At 39.1% G+C, this 21137-nt stretch overlaps 1 protein-coding gene across 1 annotated transcript in view; it reads left to right on the top strand.

Annotated features, from left to right (window-relative positions):
• Positions 1-21137, top strand: part of ANKRD12 (ankyrin repeat domain 12) — a 57365-nt gene that overhangs the window by 27212 nt on the left and 9016 nt on the right. Inside the window, exons 5-8 of the mRNA XM_009318537.1 lie at positions 1057-1257; positions 5533-5675; positions 7338-7485; positions 11244-15925. Of these exons, the coding sequence (XP_009316812.1) occupies positions 1057-1257; positions 5533-5675; positions 7338-7485; positions 11244-15925 (5174 nt within the window). The remainder of the gene's footprint in view (positions 1-1056; positions 1258-5532; positions 5676-7337; positions 7486-11243; positions 15926-21137) is intronic.

The following is a 21137-nucleotide window of genomic DNA, read 5'->3' as shown; positions in this document are numbered from 1 at the left end:
AAAAAAGGATATTCTTTAGTCCCTCATGCTGGGGAAGTCTACCCTGTATATGAAAACCTTTGAGTCCCTGGCCCATGGATATGTTCTCAGTTGCTTGAGATTAAATTCAAGGAGTCAGGAAGATGGAAATGCCAGACTGATATGCTCTAGCTCCCTGTCACTAATTATAAAAGTTGCAGAAGAGTTTGGGACTTCCAGGCTCTCTTCTTTCCATCAAAACACTAGAAGCATTGCCTGAAGTATTGCATACTTTTACTGAAATTGTTCTTGAAATAGAACTAGACTGCTTTGGTTAGGGATTTAACTTTTAGTTAATAGGCACTCTTCAATAGAATAATGTTTGAAGAGAAATATTTTAGCTAGAATTCTATCATTTCAGTATATATTTATATTCATAAAGCACTTTTTTCAGAAGCATATATTCTATCAAATATATTAATAACTTGAGTTACAGAAGATAATATTTTAACTGACTCCCTGTAACCAAAGACTACTGGAAAAATACAATACAGGCTGTCTTACTGCAGTTTCTCCTTTTGTGTAAATCTGGCTTTGTGGCTTCCCTTATTTTTGAGAAAATTTCGAGAAACTTTAGTAACAGTAGTTTACTGTCCAGTCCACCCAAAAACATTGGTGGCACAACTGAGAAAGTGCAGGGAGTACAATGCACAACCAGTAATTCCTTAAATTGGCATCCCACTACATAAAAATACAGCAGAAGTGTGCTGGAGGCAGGGGAAGCAGGGTAAAGACTGATCTGCATGGTGATGCTTTGTCTTGTTTCAGCAGAATTTATACCAGAGTATGTGAACCTTGTATTTTGGATAGACTTCATCTGTCCTTGAAACCTACTTTAAAAATAGCGAGACTTTGCAAAACACCCTTTTGCACATTGCAGATAGGCATTGTGTTGATGCATGTGAAGTGTCAAATACATCCTTGATTTAAATACAATTATTCACTGATAATTGTAGTCTTTGAATACAATTGTTAAAATGAGATGAAGTAAAAATAGCATTAAATAACTTAGTGACCATTTAAAAACTTGTTTTGTAGATTCCACCTTAAATCATCCCTTACAAACAACACCAACACAAAAGAAAACTCCAAGCTCCTCTTCAAGACAAAAAGACAAAGTTAACAAGAGAAATGAACGAGGGGAAACTCCTCTACATATGGCAGCAATTCGAGGGGATGTTAAACAGGTTAAGGAGCTAATCAGTTTAGGTGCAAATGTGAATGTAAAAGATTTTGCAGGTAAGTTGATACCTGTTCTCTTAACTGTATGAATTAAATATTACTACTGAAGTAGTTGTCAGAGGTTTAATTTCAGTTCATGCTATATGCAAATGAAAAATCTAACAAAATTGATTGGAAATTTTCAAATCATGTATTTATTTCTGATGGCAGTGGTAGTACTGGGACACTGCAGTACATAGTATATTATTAGAACAGTGTAATAATATCAGTGTAATAATAATTTCAGTTGTGGCCAGGGCCTTTGCACACTAGGCGTATATAAAAATACGTGTGCACGCTTGCTGAACTTTGCAGAATTGTACTAGGCAAAGGCAGTAACTGATAATGGGATTGTAGGCTCTGTGAAGAGATGCAAAGTTTAGTAACAGTGAGAGTGGTAGCACTGTAACGTACATTGTCGTCTCACTGTGACAGCTAATATGCACCAAAGCAGATGGGTATGGTATAGCTTGCACTTGTCCTGCTAGATTAATACCAGTTTTGGTATGTCAGTATCTGCTGTGATTTCAGCACTGATTGATAAACTTTAAGGTAAGTTATAACTCGTACCATATTTTAGTATCCTTTATTTGGTATCTTTCTCTGCTTTTCTTAGTATCTGTTTAGTAACTTTTCTGTAAGGAAGTGTCTGTGCTGCCTGTCTGTTTGTCTGCAAGACCTCCTAAATAATTTTTTGGAACCTGCTGGCAAACTTTTGCCCATTTTGCTTTTGATACTCTCTGTTTAGTTAAGTTTCTACATGTTTTAGTAAAAGATCTCCAGCAGAGTAAATACAAGATCCACAAAGTAATGCTTCCACAGAAGACAGAACCTACAGTTTTGAGTTCAGTAGTTGCCAGCTGTTGATTGGCCAGGCACTAAATCAAATGCGTTTACGTATTGAGATAAGCCGAAGTACCTGCTGGTTTTTCCTCAACCAGTGTAAAAGGGCATAAGACTAAGGAGCTGGAGTATTGGGTAGACATTTAGGGTATAGAAGGGGGTTGGGGTGATGAGGAGGTGTGGAACAAAGTAAAAGGAAGGCTAAATCAGAAGATAAAGGGTTGGTGCAGAGGTGGTTGTGGGGTTGGGGGTCTAAGAGACATCTATAAAAAGACAGGATTCGGTAGATGTTTCTCTTAAATGCAAGGACAACTCCAAAAAATAATAGAAGTATCAAGTGCACGTTATATAAACAGCGTAACAAACTGCTCCTAATACTCTACCTCTCAACATTAGCCATTAAACACTGGCTTTTTTGCATCCACAGTAGAAGTGGATCACAGGAAAGTGAGGAAATAAATATAAGAAAGAGCCATGTTGCTTTTGGTTATGTTCAAAAAGACACTGCTCCCAGTGCAAAGGGTCATGAAGAAAAGGTGACAAAATTTGTGGGAATTTTCTGGCATCCCAAGGGAATAAAGAGAATATTGAGAATACTTGTTGGTATAATTAACTGGCAGCAGTAGCAGTTTGAAGTTTTTAATCATTGCAAAATAGAAGCAAAAACATAATGAAGGTCTGAATGACAGTTTTGACTAGACCTACAGTGAAGACTGCTAAAGGTGCTCAGTTTATGGGTCTGAATGGTTATAAGGAGAATTATACTCTCAATGGGAATGGCGAGATGAGCTGAGGTAGCAGGCCCTAGTGAGAGAAATTAAGAACTATATGGTACAATTAGTTGTCAGCTCAAACTTGACATCAAGAGAAGATATTAATGAGATGGACTAAATTGTTGATTTTAGGTGAGAAACAGATCAGTGATTTCTTGGTGTACAGAGGGTAGCTGAATTTGTGTTTGAAGATGAGGCTGCCCAGGGCTTATTTGTAGAGGAAGAAGAGAGAGAGGAAGCAGAAGTAGAACCCAGTGGGATCTTCAGAGAAGCTGAAAGGGGAGGTGAGAATTTGTTGAAAGAGCAATTTCAGAAAAGGTTGGGGAAGTTCAAGGGAAGACAGTCCCATAGAAATCACAGGGAGAATAGAAACACATCAAAAAGAGATGTGGTGGTGGGTTAACCTTGGCTGGCTGCCAGACACGCACCCAGCTGCTCTCTCACTCCCCCTCCTCAACAGGGCAGGGGGAGAAAATAAGATGGAAAAAAGCCCTCATGGGTTGACTTAAGTACTGTTTAATAAGAAAAGCAGAAGCTGCATGTGCAACAAAAGGAAAAAGGAATTCATTCACTACTTCTCATTTGCAGGCAAATGTCCAGCCAGTTCCTGGGAAGCAGGGCCTCAGCAGGTGTAATGGTTGTTTGGGAAGACAAACGCCATAACTACGAACTTCCCCCCTTCTTTCTCTTTTCCCTGAGCTTTTATTGCTGACCATGACATCGTGTGGTATGGAATATACCTTTGGTCAGTTTGGGTCAGCTGTCCTGGCTGTGTCCCCTCCCAACCTCTTGTGTGGGAGGAGGGAGAGAGAAAGCCTTGACACTGTACAAGCACTGTTCAGCAGTAGCCAAAACACCGGTGTGTTATGAATACTGTTTTAACCCCAAATGCAATGCACAGCACTATATGGGCTGCTATGAAGGAAGATAACTTCATCCCAGCCTGACCTGGTACAGGTATTTAACTAATTTTAAAGGCCAATGAAAGGATGAGGAGAATGGTTGAGAGTTGGTTCTGAGAATCAATTGGGAGCAAGTCGTTAGAGACTTTATTCAGAACTCTGGAGGAGGTGTTCGGGATCAAGTAAGATACTTCTCCATTGGTAGTCCAAAGTGAGAAGCAGAGGTGGCTGAGCTTCAAAATCCTGTGCAGAGGAAGAAGTCAAGAAGAGGGGGAGAATTTGAGTGGTGAGTCATGGGTGGAGCAAAGTAAGAATTTCGGATGCAGTGAAGTTTAGAGAATTAGAGTTTTTTAGCTAAGAATTTGGTAGAACTAAAGGAGCAGAAAATGAATTAGTAATGGAGGAAGTAACCCTGCTCATGGAATATCTGCCAGAATGATACTGCTGTATGAGAACAGGAGTAAAGGAAACAGATGTTGAGAGCAAGCCAGGACTAGAGTTGGCAGGCTGGACATGGTGATAGGATAGAAAGGCAAAGCAGTAAAACATGGAGAAGAATGAATTACAGAGAGAATTAATAAGAGGGAAGAAGACAGGGGTCAGAGGGCTGAGAGCAGAAGAGTGTCATCATTGTGGGTGAGTGGGAAAAAGGCAAATGACATGAAAATGGAAGGAAGGAGGTGGTAGCCAGGCAATGCTGGATGTGAGTGGCCGAAGTGATGATTGAAGGGGAAATTTAGTATACAAAGATCAGGAAGAAGTGTTTTGCCACAGGCTAAGGTAGAAGCCTTTTTTTTTTTTGCTTTTTTTTTTTTAATTTAAATGAGTGGCAGGTGAGAAGTTGAGTGAGAGATGAAGATGAGAAATTACCTTACTGAAGGATTAGATAAGTCAGGGGTTTCTTCTTGTACCTCGATTAGATAAGTCAGGGGTTTCTTCTGGTACCTCCTCTTCATGGATGTACTGATTAGATGCAGCGTTCAAGTGAATAAACTCTTCCAGACTTGCACTGGTTATGTTGGAAGCAAAAGTTGAATGCCTTCCCAGAACTGGGCTTTGAGAAGGCATCAACAGCAGGCTGGAAGTTCAGGGCAGCTATGAAGTGGAAGGCATCAAGTTGTGGAGAGGAAGTTGAGGTAAGGAATATAGTGTGTGTGGGTTGATTGGTGTCTTCAGTTGAGGCTTTGCTACAAAAAATGAGCACTGAACTTCAGATTATCAATTTGGAAATCAAAATTGCTAAAAATGACTAATATTCTAGGAAATATCAGGAATAAGTTCTCTGCCAATATTTATTAATAGCTTGCTATCTAGACTAATAGCTGCTGAATGTTATTAGTGATTCCCGGTACCTGTTCAGTGGCTCTAAAGGGGCACTGGTTACGATAATCTGCCATACTTACTCTTTCCAATAGTGTGGTTTTCAAACTGTTTCCATATAGAATAATGTTATTTTTATATACCTAACACTGTGTTCAAATGCTCACTAGTCTAACATGTTTAGCCTGGGGATTTTGTGCCAGATTTTCTTTTACTATTTGATTAGTGATTTCTGTGTTCAATTTAATCACAGTAAAATTTGGAATTTGTTGGCATGAGGTTTAAAGTTGATAAAGCATGTGTTGTTCATCAGATGGATGGCATTACCTTCCTGCCAACTACTGTGTGTGAGTGTATTTTGAAATGTTTCAAGGCAATAGAGATCTATAGCACAGGAGAAAAAAACAAACTTGAATCTTTGACCTTTCAAACTTACTTACCACTCTTCACTATAGGTTGGACACCACTGCATGAAGCATGTAATGTTGGTTACTATGATGTTGCTAAAGTCCTGATAGCAGCGGGAGCCGACGTGAACACACAGGGCTTGGACGATGATACGCCACTTCATGATTCTGCTAGTAGTGGGCATAGAAATGTGAGTTTGCTGGGAGCGTGGGAGGGGAATAAATAAGTGGTTTGAAATGCTCAGTCTTTAGAGCAAATCCTAACTGTCCTGATTACTCTCATACAGTTTTATAATTCTGCTTCTGCTGTTTTGGGGGCATCTTAAAGTTGTTTTGGTTTTCTTTGTTTCATCTTGCTTTTCATCCTACTTCTGTTGCCAGGTATTTTCTACCAGTATCTGTTTTCTTAAATATTTTAAAGTTTCACTTTTACTTTTTTTATAAATAAACATTTTAATGACTTTTTGTTTTAAGAGAGACATCTACTGTATAGAATTCTCAAAAGAAAAATGTCTCCAAACAGTATACTGTGGGTTTGGGGAAATATTTTTTATTTCTGTGCATATAGGAAAGTAAAATACGCTTTTTTTATATATAAAGTATTTTTTATATATATATAAATATTTAAAGTTATGTATCCTACATTTATTTTAATGTATTTGTTCATGGTCTTTGAAATAGAGCATTGATGTATGTACATTCTTTATTTTTTTTAAAAAAAACTTACCAATAATGACTTAGCAGAGAAGATAAATGGAGCACTGTAGGTATTTTACATTAATTTCTGAATTTGTTCTTGTTTTTTGTGAACTAGATGCAGAAATGACTCTGCTCTCCTTTTATGTCTCTCATTTCATTACTATGTGTGTGATCTACTGTATAAAGCAAAAAAATAGAAAATATCCTTAAATCAAGTATACCTTCCAAACAAGGCGTTCAGTTTGAAAGGATATTCCGGAAAGGCTAGAGAAGAGAATTATGATAATCTGATTGTGAAATTTTTATTAACTGTTTAGTAACTCTTATGGGTATCTAAACAAAAGTGGGTCTTTAGATCGAACTTGCATAAAATTGTAGTAAAGATTTAGAGAACAGGACCTCTTGCTTGTCTGGTCTCAGTATACGTATCTGACCATCTCACTAACATTATGTATCAGAAAAATTCTGAAGTTTCATGTTACCATATTGCTGTCTGCTGAATTTCCCCACTCTCAGCATGTAGGACCAAAAAAAGTGATACTGGATACTGTGCTGAAAATGCAGTGGCCTTGGTATCATTGTAACTTTAACAATTTTTTTGCCCTTGATGCTAGAGAAATTGGCGATTTTGCTGTATTGTATTCAGTGGGGATGGGGGTAGTTTGTTCTTCCAACAAGATACTTGGATCTCTGTCAGGGCTTTTCTGGAATGCTGTGGAAACCAATAGTATTGCCACTTGAAAAACTTTTCCTGTTCCTTAGAGTTAAGTGCTGTAAAATTTGGAGCAAGGAGGTGAATTGAGTGCAGAGGAGTAGAGAGCTTGGTAGGTGAGGAACCACGTGAATTGTGTGAGGAAATGCTAGAAAAGCAAGAACAAAAGGCTACTGTTGCTTTTCTTTATGACGATGCTATGTCTGTGTAACAGAGGACAACTTTCTTTAGTCTTCCCCATTACCTCTTTTAACGAGCAGATTATGAATACCTGGACTTTGCATTCTAGTTGCTGAAGTCTTGCTTTGCAGTCTCAGTTTCATAGGTAGGAGTTTAGGATTATGTATCACGTTATCCACATTTTGTGTGCAATGGAAGATTTTTATGCTGGTCAAGTAACATGTTGTGGAAACCCTAAAAGTTCATTTATTTAATGCTGCAGATTGTGAAGCTGTTGCTTCGACATGGTGGAAATCCATTTCAAGCCAATAAGCATGGGGAGAGACCTGTTGATGTTGCTGAAACTGAAGAGTTGGAAATGCTACTGAAAAGGGAGGTACCCATCTCCGATGATGAGGACAGTTGCTCAGGTAAAAGTAGCTATTTACTTGCATACTTCAAGTCCATCAGTTCACCTGAAGTTAGGTGGTTTTAATCTTTTCATAGTGTTAGCTATTAAGAGTTGCTGCAGGTAGCAGTTGCTATTGCTAAGGTTGTTTTCCACTTTTAGAGGTAGTTTTCAAATCTTTCAACTGAATTATCTGAAATGTTTATTCTGACTTTTTTTTCTTCTCTCCCTCTCTCTTTAATAAGCTCTTCCCACTCTCCAAATCAACCCTACCTCAGAGTGGTGGTTTTACCAGAGAGATACAGAGAAAAATACCATATTTATTATAATACAAAGTGGTTTCTGAGAGGTTGTCTTGGGGCAAAAATATCCCCAAAGTCACTTATTTCACATCCTTAGCAGATGAATTGGGAGCTAGTGTCTCACATGGGCATAACTTAGTCACACTTACTCAGTAAAGAGAAGTCCCTGCCAGTGGGGGAATCACTGGTTTGTGAAGGCGTCCAGATAGTAGCTTGCTAATGTGAAGGCAGTAATTCTTGGCCCCTACTGTATTTCTGCAGATTAAGGAACAGGTATCACCTCTTGGGGCACAGAAAGAACTATTGTCCCCTTGGAAGCAAAAGATTCTTGACCACGAGTAACTTGCTTGAGTGCCAGGCAGGAACTTTTCATTCTGCTTTCACAGAATCTTCAGGAATTCAGATTCGAGTAAAAGAAATGAGGTGGATTGAAAACTGGCTGAATGGCAAGGCCCAGAGGGTGGTGATCAGTAGCACAAAGTTTAGTTGGAGGCCAGTAACAAGCAGTGTACCTCAGGGGTCAATACTGGGTCCAGTCCTGTTTAGCATCTTCATTAATGATTGCGGTAGAGTGTACCATCAAGAAGTTTGCTGATGACACGTCCAGTCCTGCTTAACATCTTCATTAATGGTCCAGATGATAGGGTAGAGTGCACCCTCAGCAAGTTTGCTGATGACACCAAACTGGCTGATATGTCAGAGGGTCATGCTGCCATCCAGAGGGATCTCAACAGGCCAGAGAAATGGGCTGACAGGAACGTCATGCAGTTCAACAAGAAGTGCAAAGTCCTCCAGCTGGGGAGGAACAACCCCAGGCACCAGTACCTACTGGGGATCACCCAGCTGGAAAGTAGCTTTGCAGAAAAGGCCCTGGGGGTCCTGGTGGACACCAAGTTGACCATGAACCAGCGATGCATCCTTGCAGCAAAGAAGGCCAATGGTATCTTGGGCTGCATTAGGAGGAGTGTTGCCAGCAGGTTGAGGGAGGTGGTCCTTCCCCTCTGCTCAGCACTGGTGAGGTCACAGCTGGAGCGCTGGGTCCAGTTCTGGGTTCCCCACTACAAGAGAGACATGGACATACTGGAGAGAGTCCAGTGAAGGGCCAGGAAGATGATGAAGGGACTGGAGCATCTCTCCTATGAGGAGAGGCTGAGAGAGCTGGGACTGCTCAGCCTGGAGAAGAGAAGGCTCAGGGGGATCTTACCAATGTGTACAAATACCTGAAGGGAGGATGGAAAGAGGATGGAGCCAGGCTCTTTCCAGCGGTGCCCAGTGCCAGGACCAGAGGCAATGGGCACAACCTGAAACACAGGAGGTTCCCTCTGAACAGCAGGAAATATTTTTTTTCACTGTGAGGATGACCGAGCACTGGCACAGGTTGTCCGGGGAGGTTGTGGAGTCTCCATCCTTGGAAATATTCAAAAGCTGTTGGGACACAGTCCCGAGCAACTGGTTCTGGGTGCCCCTGCTTGAGCAGGGCGGGTTGGCTGAGACGACCTCCAGAGGTTCCTTCCAACCTCAACCATTCTGCCATTCTGTGAAAATTATATGAGGGAGAGCATTGTGTCACATGATTGTTAAAGTCAGTTTCTTTTTCCCTGACAATTAAAAAAACCAAACAAAAAACAAACCAACTAAACAAATGAGCAACAAAAAAAAAAAAGAAAAAACAACCCCAAACCCCTAGGAGTGTTTTCTATTAAAGGTTTCACTATACTTCAAAAAAAAGTCATATTGACCTATGTAGAGCTAATAAATATTCTGACGTAGTCTTAATTTTTTTTGCATTAGAAGAATAGCCTGAAATACAGTACATAGTCATTCTGTTTTAAGGCATTGCTCCGCGGAATCTACTTAAGCTTAGCCAAATCATTAATGTTAAGAAAAATATTTTTCCATATGCATAATAGAAACTTGTTACTATTTAGCAATTGATGCCTTAGCAGTTGTCTGTGCAGGATATCTCTCAGTTTCCATGGGCTGGTTTCCAAGAGGAGCAGAATGTTCTCTGCCGTTTCTCAAGGAGTCAGGCTTAGAGAATAGGTGATCCGTCTCCTGTACTTCCATTGCTTTACCTTTGTTCATTAAGGAGGAAGCTGTCTGACGTGTTTGGGATGGGGAAAGTCTGTTAAGAGCAAAGCAAATAGGGACATGGAAGAGAGAAGCAGCAACTACCTTATAGGAAAAGGGTGAAGAGAAGGCACAGACAAGCTACAAGGAGTGGTTAGAGTTAAGGCAGGAAGATGATGGCATGTACCTATGGGCAGGGTGGTGGTGTGGTGGAATATATAAAAAGCTGATAGCACAGAACTAGTAATATGTTCTGGGTGCTATAGATAATATAGAAGATAATAAAATAGATCCTAGAAGTCCCTATTGATAATGTGTTGTTGAATACAAAGTAGCTGAGAAGCCTGCTGGCAAGGTGTGTCTTAACCATAGTACCAACTGTGTACTAGCAGTTGGTCCACAGAGGATCCTACTGGAAATGGGGGGGAATCTTGCAGCAGAACGTTTGGGTTTTTTTCTCATTCAAACTTTTTAATGCATTGAAACGGCTTCATCACTTCCCTTACACTGTTTTTCAAAATCTTCTGTTACTTTTCATTCAGTATGTCAAATCTCTAGTCCATGGTACGGAATATGACAATATTCAGTTCTTTTTAAAAAGCAAACTGATAGATTCAGCTGAAGAGGCTTGACTTAGAACCTTATTTGGAGGGAACAATACATCCAGAAACACTTTTTAAAGATTTTTGAGTTTTAGATTTTCATGTGATCAGGTGGTAATAACACTCCGTATGTTTCCTAAAATTTAGGAACAGTTGAGAGGTTTACATTTTGGACTTGCAAGTCCAAGACATCCAGTACAACATACTTGCTCCATGCTATGCGCTTGTATAGCAGAGACCAGTTGCAGTGAATTATAGCATAGTCTACTTCAGGCTGTCTGTATCAGATGCATGAAGATTCGTGAGGGAATTTCTTTACACAAGCAGCTCTTTCTCTTTTAAGAATAAGAGCTCGTCTGCTGTTGAAACATGACTAAATAGTTCATGTGGAAGAACATAGTTTAGTTGTTAGAGAACATAAGAGTTGATGAATTCCTGGAGGAATGAGTCATCATAGCAAGATGTCCTTGAGAAAGAGTCAGGTTATGCAGGAATTACGCACGATAGATGAGGTTTATAAAATTTAAAGTGCATTGCTTTTATTAGATTGGGATATAAGTGCTAATTAATATTTTTACATACCTGAGTGACAACTGTAAAGTGTGGGGAGCACTTTGGCTTCATGACCTTTTGTTTTCTCTTAAAAAGCTTAATTCTAGTGAGATGGTTTATTGTGTGTTTTGAGTGTTTTTTTCTGTTTTCATTTGTATAGCAGTATGACTGCTGAACTGAACTATTTTGTCCTGAACTAAAGTGTGAAGAATGTCCTATCAGTATTCAACTAATTTTTGGTTTTCTTACTCTAGATTCTGAAGAAGCTCCATCTGTAAATCCTTCCAGTGTAGAGGGCAATGTTGATTCAGAAGCAGAAAAGGACTCTGTAGCCAATGACAGCAAACAAATGGTCCCTAGTAAGGCGCCACTTCCATCTGCTCTTGATGAGTATGAGTTTAAAGATGATGATGAAGATGAAATGAAAAAAATGATCGATGACAGACATATTCTTAGAAAAGACCTAAGGAAAGAGGATGAGACTGAAGTTGAAAAGAACAGCTTATTTGTGAAACAAGAAAAAGTTGTCTTTTCAAAATCATTTAAAAGCAAAAAGCAGAAACCATCTAGAGTTCTGTATTCAAGTTCTGAAAGTTCAGATGAAGAAATACTTCAGGACAAGAAGATAGTCTCCCCTTGCTCTATTTCAGAGACATCAAATTCTGATGTAAGAGTGAAGAAAGAATATATGGTTACAAATGAACACAAGCAAAAAGGCAAAGTTAAAAGGAAAGTAAAAAATCAGAGCAAAAATAAAGAGAATCAAGAACTAAAGCAAGAAAAAGAAAATGCTAGAGTAACAAATATAGCTACTTCTGGGTTAGATTCTTTAGATAAAACTAGAGAGGAAGAAACCTTTAAGAAGTCTTTCACCCCAAAAGAAGATTCTTCTTTACATCTATTTCATATCACTGCTGGCAAATCTCCGAAGCATCCCTGTGGATTAAGTGAAAAGCAGTCAACACCATTAAAGCAAGAAAACACCAAAACTTGCTTATCACCAGGAGGTTCTGAAATAGCATTGCAATCTGAATTAGTTCGGTTTGATCACAACACTGATTCTGAATATCTAATAGAAAGTTCTAGTGGCAAATCTTGCAAGCACAAAGAAAAAAGCAAGCATCATCAGAAAGATTTTCACGTAGAATTTGGTGAAAAATCTAGTCCTAAAATTAAAGAGGAAGATAATAGCTCAACATTTGAGAATTCAGAGTATACTCTGAGAAAGATTGACAAGGAAGGTAAAACACTTAAAAAGCATAAATTAAGGCACAAAGAAAGAGAAAAAGACAAGCACAAAAAGGAACAGGATGGGGAAAAGGAAAAACATAAACATAAAGATAAAGAGGGTCAAAGAAGTATTGAGTTTGACAGAGAATTTTGGAAAGAGAACTTTTTCAAAACTGATGAGAATGAAGATACATTGTTAAATATAGAACATGAATCTCTTTCTTCAGACAGAAAATCAAAGCTAGAAAAAGCTGTGGCAAAAGAAGATAAATTAGTTAAGGAGAGACAGTGCCAGAAAGAGAGAAATGCTAAAGAGGAGAAAGAGAAGAACAAAAAGGAAAATGAGAAGTTTCTCAAGGATGAAAAAACAAAAGATACAAAAGAAGAAAAAGAAATTATCCTTGCAGATAAAGAAATTGAATTGTTCTGCTTTGGTGTTAAAGATGAGGCAGCCAGCATGCATTTAATAGAAAGAGAAACAGATACTGAAAAGCAGGAAAAGAATTTAAAGGAAAATAAAGAAAAGACTGAAAAGCGAACCTCAGCCAAAGAAAAAGATGTTGAAAAGATAGAAAGAAAAAATGGAGAAAAAGAGAAAAAGGTAAAACATGAATGCAAGACAGAGAAAGAAAAAGCTGAAGTAAATGAAAATATAGAGAGAATAAAGGAGAAGCCCAATTTCCAGCAAGCAGAAAGATGCCATAAGGAAAATGATAAAATAAAAAGCACGAGTACTCTTAAAAAACTTGATGACAAAGAAAGAAATAAAGAAAAAACTGATAAGAAGCATGATAAAGAAAAGGCTGATAAAGACAGACATTGGGCTGAAAGCAAAGAAAAACACTGTACTGAAAGAAAAGTCAAACAGTCTGAAAAAGAATCTGAATATACTAAATCAGAAAAAAATAGAACTAAAGACAAAGAAAAGGAACTTGAAAAAAAAGAAAAATCCAAAGACAAGGAGATCTCAACAGTAGCAAACTCTAAGCATGTGCAAGAGGAAAGGAGATGCAGTATTACAGAAAGTAATAAACCAGTGCATGACAAACTGTCATCTTTGAAAGAAAAACCAAAAGATGATTTGTTGAAAACTCCAGAGGGTAGAGAGAAAGATAAAAAAGATATAGACCGATACAAAGAGAGAGACAAGCATAAAGATAAACTGCATCAAAATAGTTTACTTAAACTGAAACTCGAACATGAGAAACTTAAGCCTAAACCAGCTCCTGCAGCAAAGGATGCTCGACCTAAAGAAAAAAGATTAGTCAACGATGATTTAATGCAAACTAGTTTTGAAAGAATGCTTAGCCTTAAAGATCTGGAAATAGAGCAGTGGCATAGAAAGCATAAAGAAAAAATAAAACAGAAGGAGAAGGAACGTTTAAGAAACCGCACTTGTTTAGAACTTAACAAGGTGAAAGAAAAACCAAAGCACTCATTAGCTGAGGTAAAAAGCAAAGAACTGATTCGTTCAAAAAGCTCAGAGTTGCCAGATGTTTGCATGAAGGAAAAACAGCAGAAAGATGCTACAAGTAATAGATCACAATCAGTAGATACGAGAAGTGTCAATGTTATAAAGCCTTCCTCGGTTTTAGATAATTCAAATAGATCCCCCAAATCAGAAAGTGAAAAGACAGGTCTGAGCTCCAGATCAGTGTCCATGGTTTCAGTTGCAAGCTCTGAGGATTCTTGCCATACCACAGTAACTACTCCAAGGCCTGTAATCGAATATGACTCAGACTTTATGCTAGAAGGTTCTGATTCCCAGACGTCTTTTTCACAGTCACCGTTTTTGGCAAGTGCCAAATCGCCAGCCCTTCTTGAAAAAGAGACTGATGGTCTTGCTGAGTTGCCAGATCGCATTAAGCCACCTTTCGCAAACAGGCTTCCGCCAGCATACATTAGATCAGCATCTGTTGAAGACGTTAAACTGGTTTTAAATGAGTGTAGACCTGTTGTAGAGGTTCGAAGATGCAGCATGCCTGCTGCCGTTTCTGAACACAGCAAACAGCCTCGAATATCAGAAGAAAATAATCAGAATGCTCTCCCATCAGTTCAGACTTATGCTAGCACTTCTCCTAAACCAGAACTACCATGTAGCATGCTTGAAAGAGATTTCCAAAGTAGTATGTCTGGTTTGCAGTCAACCTTTACATCATCTCTGACTGGAGCTGCTAGCAACAAGCAGGCAACAACGGGTACAAGTACCATTAAAAATACTGCTCAGATGAGCCCTTCAGAAGACTATAATACGCGTGTAGAGCCGTGTAGTCAAAGTGGTGTGACTCAGCAAACCAAACCGTGGGATGTGCCTTTTGACAGACTTAATTCATTAAACAATGAGTTTAACAGCTCAGGTTATGGCGTATCAGAGCAAGATACTAACAGTGTCATAGTGATGCATAATTCTGAAAACAGGACATTAAAAGAGCAACAAGTATCTGAATTTTTGCCTCAGCATGCTGAAATCAAGGGAAATTCCAGTTCTGAAGAATCTGCATCGGTTTTGCCTTCACAGTCGCCTTGTTCTTTACCTATCCAGCCACTCCCGGATGTGTCTAAACACATTTCTTTACCAGGCATTAGCAGTCAAGATTCATCGCTTGTACAACAACAAAATCTTGTTCAAACTACAGCTTCTACTTTGGATACAGATGCTACTAGTACCAGAGAGATGGAAAATGCTTTCTTCCCTTCAAACATTAAGAAGTCTGATGCACCCATTGCTGTATATTCTGAGAGCTCTGCAAGGGATATTTCACAGAGCTGTGAAAGGGTGAATGATTTACCTACGGTACCATTAGAAAAAGATATTCCTGAAAGTGATAGCAGTTCACAATTAAATGTAAATTCATACACGTTCAATAAACTTGTTTGTAAGAATGCTCAGAGTGAAGTGGATAGTAACACAGCAGATGCTTCAGACATTAGAAATGAAAAAGGCCAACAAGAAAAGTTGGTTTCAGTACATGTCGATAGTAAAGCCGATGCTGATCTCTGTGAACTAAGTTCAGGAATGTCAAAGGGAATTACGAACGAATCAGCTAATAAAAAACCCTGCGCTGCAGACAGAGAAAATGTGTTGACGGATGATCCACCACAGTACTCCTCTTTATCTAATTCAGAAAATAGTTCACAACAGATTACGCAGGAAGAGGTGCATAAATACAGCCAAATAGTTAAACTAGAAGAAGAAATTGCTGAGGATCAGAAGGTGGAACAGCAAGAAGTATCTCAAAGAATCACAAGGAACAGAGCAAATATGCTTGCTAACCAGGGTAAGCAGAATCCTGTTGGCTGCATGCAGACATCAGAAAAAGAGTCTGAATCATCAGCGTCTATGAAAGCAAGGATTAGATTAACTGAAGAGGATGATGCTCAGGTACATCATCCACGTAAAAGAAAGGTGTCGCGTGTGCCTCAGCCTGTGCAAGTGAACCCTTCTTTACTGCAAGCTAAGGAGAAAACCCAGCAGTCGCTGGCAGCTGTTGTTGATTCTTTGAAACTTGAAGAGATTCAGCCATACAGTTCTGAGAGAGCAAACCCGTATTTTGAATACTTGCACATAAGAAAAAAAATAGAAGAGAAACGTAAATTATTGTGCAGTGTTATTCCTCAGGCACCTCAATATTATGATGAATATGTGACCTTCAATGGCTCATACCTACTGGATGGCAATCCCTTGAGCAAGATATGCATCCCAACTGTAAGTATCGTGGTCTTTAAATATACAGTACAATGAAAGGCATGTTTTGGTTTTATTTTTCTAACTTTCATATTCTTCCTAACTTGTTTCTAAATAATTGTGCTGAAAATAGGAAGTTGACATATGTCAAATTAATATTGATCAGTAATGGCGTATTTAAAAGCCCTGTTCAGTGGAAATATAAACAGTGGTTTCACAGTCATTACAAGACAAACCATCATGTATGACACCTTTAAAAGGCACATAGACAAATACTATATTTCAAAGTATTTACTACTGTAAAGCCTACCCTTTCAGAAGTGAAGTCAGTTGTTAAGAGCTTCTCCGAATTTCTGCTGGCAATAATTTGGTTAAAACTAATTATTCAAAGCTGTTTCATTTGGAGGGGGGTGTGGATGTGCAGTGCTTCAAAATATTAAGTCCATCACCAAAAGTTTTAAGTAGGAGAGTGCCTGCTAGCTATCTCAGTTTCTCCTTAACTCTCTGAAAAGCAGCAGATGTAATCTTCTGTGTCCTGGCTTTTGTAATCCATCAATTTAAAGTGTTCTGGATTTTATTTAATAATGTGAAGTTCTTTTCCTTTTCTCTGAAGATCCATAGTTCAGAGACACTTGTTTAGTTCTAAGCTCTCCATAGTTCTGATATGGGCATATTCCTGGTGACAGCTGTGACGGAGGTCTGTGCAACGCAGAACATAATTGGCTCAAGTGCAGTTAGTATTTGCTGCAGAGGTGCCCCTCACAATAACATGGTTGCTGCTGGTCTCTGTTTTGATGTCAGCATAATCATGGTAGCACCTGAATTGTAATTCCTTTCTTTTCTCCTCAGCACACCTGATTTTGTGCTTATTGTGTTCTATGTGGGGGGAGAGGGGAGACCCAAAACATTGTCCATTGAGGGCTTTCTGCTAGCCACCTTGAAGTACTGTGCCTCCTGGGAGTAGGAGAAGGAGGTTTTATATTTTTCCACCTATTATCTGATCCACTTAAATTGCTCTAACTCTGAGGTAAACATATTAGCTTAAACCTGTTTGAATGGTTTAAGTTAACACGCATAATAGCTGGAATAGGCTGAGACCACGTATTTGATTTCCTAAAGTAGTAGTTTGTCTGACAGTAACTTGATAATGTCAGAATTCAGTACTATTTGATGGTATGCCCATTACTTAAGATGTGTCAAGTTAAGGAAAAGTCTGAGTTTAGGAGGAATGGGGAGAATATCTTAATCCTTGAATGGCAAAAATGCCTGCTAAACTGAACTGTCTGTGTGTATGAAGTCTCATATGCGCAAGCCAAGCATCCAGTCTTCAGCCTCTCTATTTCTGAATGGACTAGTTATTGTGTTAACTCATTTAAGATGAGTCAAAAAGCACCATTAAGATGCCCCTACTTGAGATGCTGCCTTAGCTCTTTCCAGTAGAGTTTGAAGATTCTTTTCATTAGGCAATGGACACAAATTTCATATATAAAAGTAAATTTTAAAAATTGTGTTTACTTCATTCCAGAGGTAGTCATAATCCCCGTGTAAGCTGTTTCCTCTCATTTTTCCACTATGACCCCTATATCTGCCCAAGAGACTGAATACGTGTATCCTCTAATATTAAGTAGGTTCTCTCTTGTTTGATGGTGGACCACAGTTCTTTGAAATTAGTTAATCAGTTATAGTCTGAGGAAAGATGTGAGTAAGATGACCCTTATATTTGCTCTGTAAGTGAACTAGGATGTATAGTAAGCTTTGCTACAGCGTACCAGGCTGTCAGCCTTCCCCAGTCTAGAAATCTTTCTGAGTAGCTGCTGCAGCTTCTATACTATATAACCAGAAACAGAGCGATTTTTATTTTTTATAGCAGCTGTTAGTCAAGTACATATTGTTTCCAAGCTACAACTTACTGATTTGGCATCACACTTCAGTGCTTAATTTGGGATAAGCGGAAAGTGGAGAAGCACAGCATATATTTTTCCCTAGCCCATCTTCTACCTGGGCAATAGAATTCATCTCCCTGTCACAAATGGCAATGTGTGTAGGCCCTATAAGAAAGGGAGGGTTATCGACTTGGTATTAAAGCATTGCTTCATACTTCCTTCCTGTCTCTCTTGCGGTGTGTAATAGGGACTCCGCAGTTCATGAGAATAAATATAGGTCGTGCAAATTCTTGGGTAACTTATGTTCAGTAAGTGTCAGAGATGAATGCATACTCCCCATTCTCATGGCTTTTAATTACTTGTTGGGGGAAAAAAACCCCAAACTCTCAAAAATGTGAATACGTGCTTGAAGGATTACAGTTACTAATTTTTATCTCATTTAGATTTCTGGGTTGCTTCCCCCCACATACATGTTGTGGTGATACTGGTGTTTTAAACTGTTACTTGTTTGGTATATCCTTTCATGGTACTGTTAATCTTCTACAGTTGTAGAAAGAACAGGTGAAGCTTTTTATTCTACGCTGGTAGGAGCAAAAGGGAAGGAAAAAAAATGCTGAGAAAGTAAATGATTAGGTGATTGGTGTTTATTTCCATTAGGAGTAAAAGTGTAAGAAAGCAGCATGAGTTGTAATCTAGAGAGGGAGATATTTTAAGCATTTTAGTTTTGTTTGTCTGAAAAAACCATCCACAGTGCAGCTAAATGATTTGTTCAATTACTGTCAGTTGTGTAAATACAGATTTTGATAAAATTTCTCATGTTTCTCCAGAAAAAAGATACCATTTAAAAAATTACTAGTAGTTCAGATTTACCTTCTTTGCAGAGCTTGCTTGTGTATCCGATTTAATAATTTTAGTTTGTTGCCACTGAAAGTCATATTCGTAATAATAGTTCCCATTACAAATACCATCAGAAGGAGTATTGCTAAACCAGAGATCACTTCATGCTCAGAAATGAATGTTTGTTTATATATTGCACACATTGTCCAACAACTAGGGCTATGCCTAGTCTCTCTACAATTGTGGAATATTAGTAACATGTACATGTTGTTATGCATATAATGTGTAATTTAATAGGCAACTGTAAAATGACCTCTCTGTTGGGATTGGTTTTTTTGAATTTTTCCTTAGGGTGGTTCTTTAATGATTCTCTATTAACATGATTTTTGCCTCATTAATTTACATAGGCTACATGAAAGTAGATACTCTTTCTTAAATTATTCCTGTACTTTAGATATCACTGTGTGAAGGGCTACGTGAAGACAATGTATTTAGCTCTGACACTCTAGGACTCGGAATACTTTGTGTTCTCTGCATTGGAATTTTAATGATGCACTATAGTTTATCTGTTGAACTTCAAACATCCTGTAGGTGGGAACCAGGAGATGGTGTGCTTAAGCTTGCTTTCTACAACCTTGTTTATATACTGTAATTTATGACCGTATCATCTAAGGCTGTAAGGATAGTCACATATGAATTGTGGCTTCCCTCTCACCAATGCAAATACAAAACATAAGATAGGAGACATCAGGTCAGTTCAAAACAGAAGGAAACAAATCTGAATCTTCTGACAGAGTAAATTTAAATTGTACTTTGCTATGTTGCCTTTCGGATTGCTACATCAGTATGTTCTGCGGGGTTCAGTCATCTTTATCTGTACTGCCTCCTGAGAAGAGATAGCAAGATGATTCATTTCCAGCTTGCGATGGCTATCTAGCAGACATGTTTCTAGTAAACGGGATTCTGTCCAGTCTCTCTGGCATTGCTATAGAAACTTAAGCGGCAAAAGCTTATTTTAGTGGTGCTACCAGAAACTTGTTTCCTAAGTGCATGAAATATTATAGCAGTAGAGCAGGCTAGTCAATTTGCATGGCACGGGCGAGGGGAGATGAGTAGGGATGTGTGAAAGTAATTGCAGAAATGTTGTGTGTGTGTGAAACTGAGTTAGCTTAAGTGTTGCTCTTTTTTGTAACGGGCACAATTGAGGATTGAAGGTTTATAGAGTGAAGAGCTGGTGTTCTTGTTGTAGTTGTTATGAAGGGTGCAAGGCATGGAAGAGACTTTCTTAATTGATTTTCATGTGTTGGAGATGGTGAGGGTATGTCTTGAACCTTAGGTATTACCAAACAAACCTGTTCCGATGGCTGCCTTCTAGTGAAGTGGAGCAAAGCGGCGAAAGGCTCGAGTTCTGTCTAGCTTTTCTGGGTAGCTTCTCAGACTGGGATTAGAGAATGCTCGAGAAGGCAGGAATCCTTAGCTTCCCTCTTTTCCGTATGGAGTCTGGGCCCTTAAGAAACTAGTTTGATAACTTACTTTGGTTGTACAAGAAACTGAGGTCACCTTTTCCTTGTGGCATTCAGTTTCATGCTCTGTTCTTGCAGGTCCAACTTACACATACATATTTTCCCTATAGACTTTTTATGGTCCCTTTCTAACCATCTCTTTGACTAGAAGATCCAAGAGGCTCCTCTGGCTGTTCTTGCCTTGAAACTGGAGAATTTTCTTCCAGAGAAGGGCAATGAAGCTGGTGAAGGGTCTGGAGAACAAGTCTTTTGAGGAGCAGCTGAGGAAGCTGGGGTTGTTTAGCCTGGAGAAAAGGAGGCTGAGGGGAGACCTCATCGCTCTCTACAACTACCTGAAAGGAGGCTGTAGCGAGGTGGGTGTCGGGTCTCTTCTCCCAAGTTACTGGCGATAGGACGAGAGGAAACGGCCTCAAGTTACACCAGGGGAGGTTTAGATTGGATGTGAGGAGAAATTTCTTTACTGAAAGAGTGGTTAAACATTGGACCAGGCTGCCCAGGGAAGTGGTTGAGTCACCATCCCTGGAAGTATTTAAAAGACGTGTAGATGAGGCGCTTAGGGACATGGTTTAGTGGGCATGGTGGTGTTGGGTTGATGGTTGGACTCGATGGTCTTGGAGGTCTTTTCCAACCTTAATGATTCTGTGATTCTATGAAACCTTTAACTTCAGTTTCCTTTGAGACCAGAAAGTTTATTTCCTTTGTCCAGATCCATCCAGTGCTGGTTCACAAGTTGGGACTTCCAGCAGGTGGTGTGAGACGACTCTAGTCCTGTTTGCAGACTTGCGGGATGTGAGGCACCTTCCTCCCGTGCGTCTAAGAAGAGAGGAAAAAATTCATCATTTCACAAATTAATGTAAACAAGTTCAGTCCTGTATTTAGCTTTATGTTTCGGAAGACGGCGTAGGGCCGACTGGAGTGAAACGTTTATAAATTTACACAGAGGCAGCGGCGCTCGATCTCCGAGATCGTAAAAGCCGGTAGCTGCCTCAG

The sequence above is a fragment of the Pygoscelis adeliae genome, unplaced genomic scaffold (assembly GCF_000699105.1).
Source record: "Pygoscelis adeliae isolate BGI_AS28 unplaced genomic scaffold, ASM69910v1 Scaffold42, whole genome shotgun sequence".
Lineage (NCBI taxonomy): Eukaryota > Metazoa > Chordata > Aves > Sphenisciformes > Spheniscidae > Pygoscelis > Pygoscelis adeliae.
The sequence above is the reverse complement of the archived record's forward strand: the minus strand, read 5'-3'. Positions and strand labels throughout refer to the sequence as shown.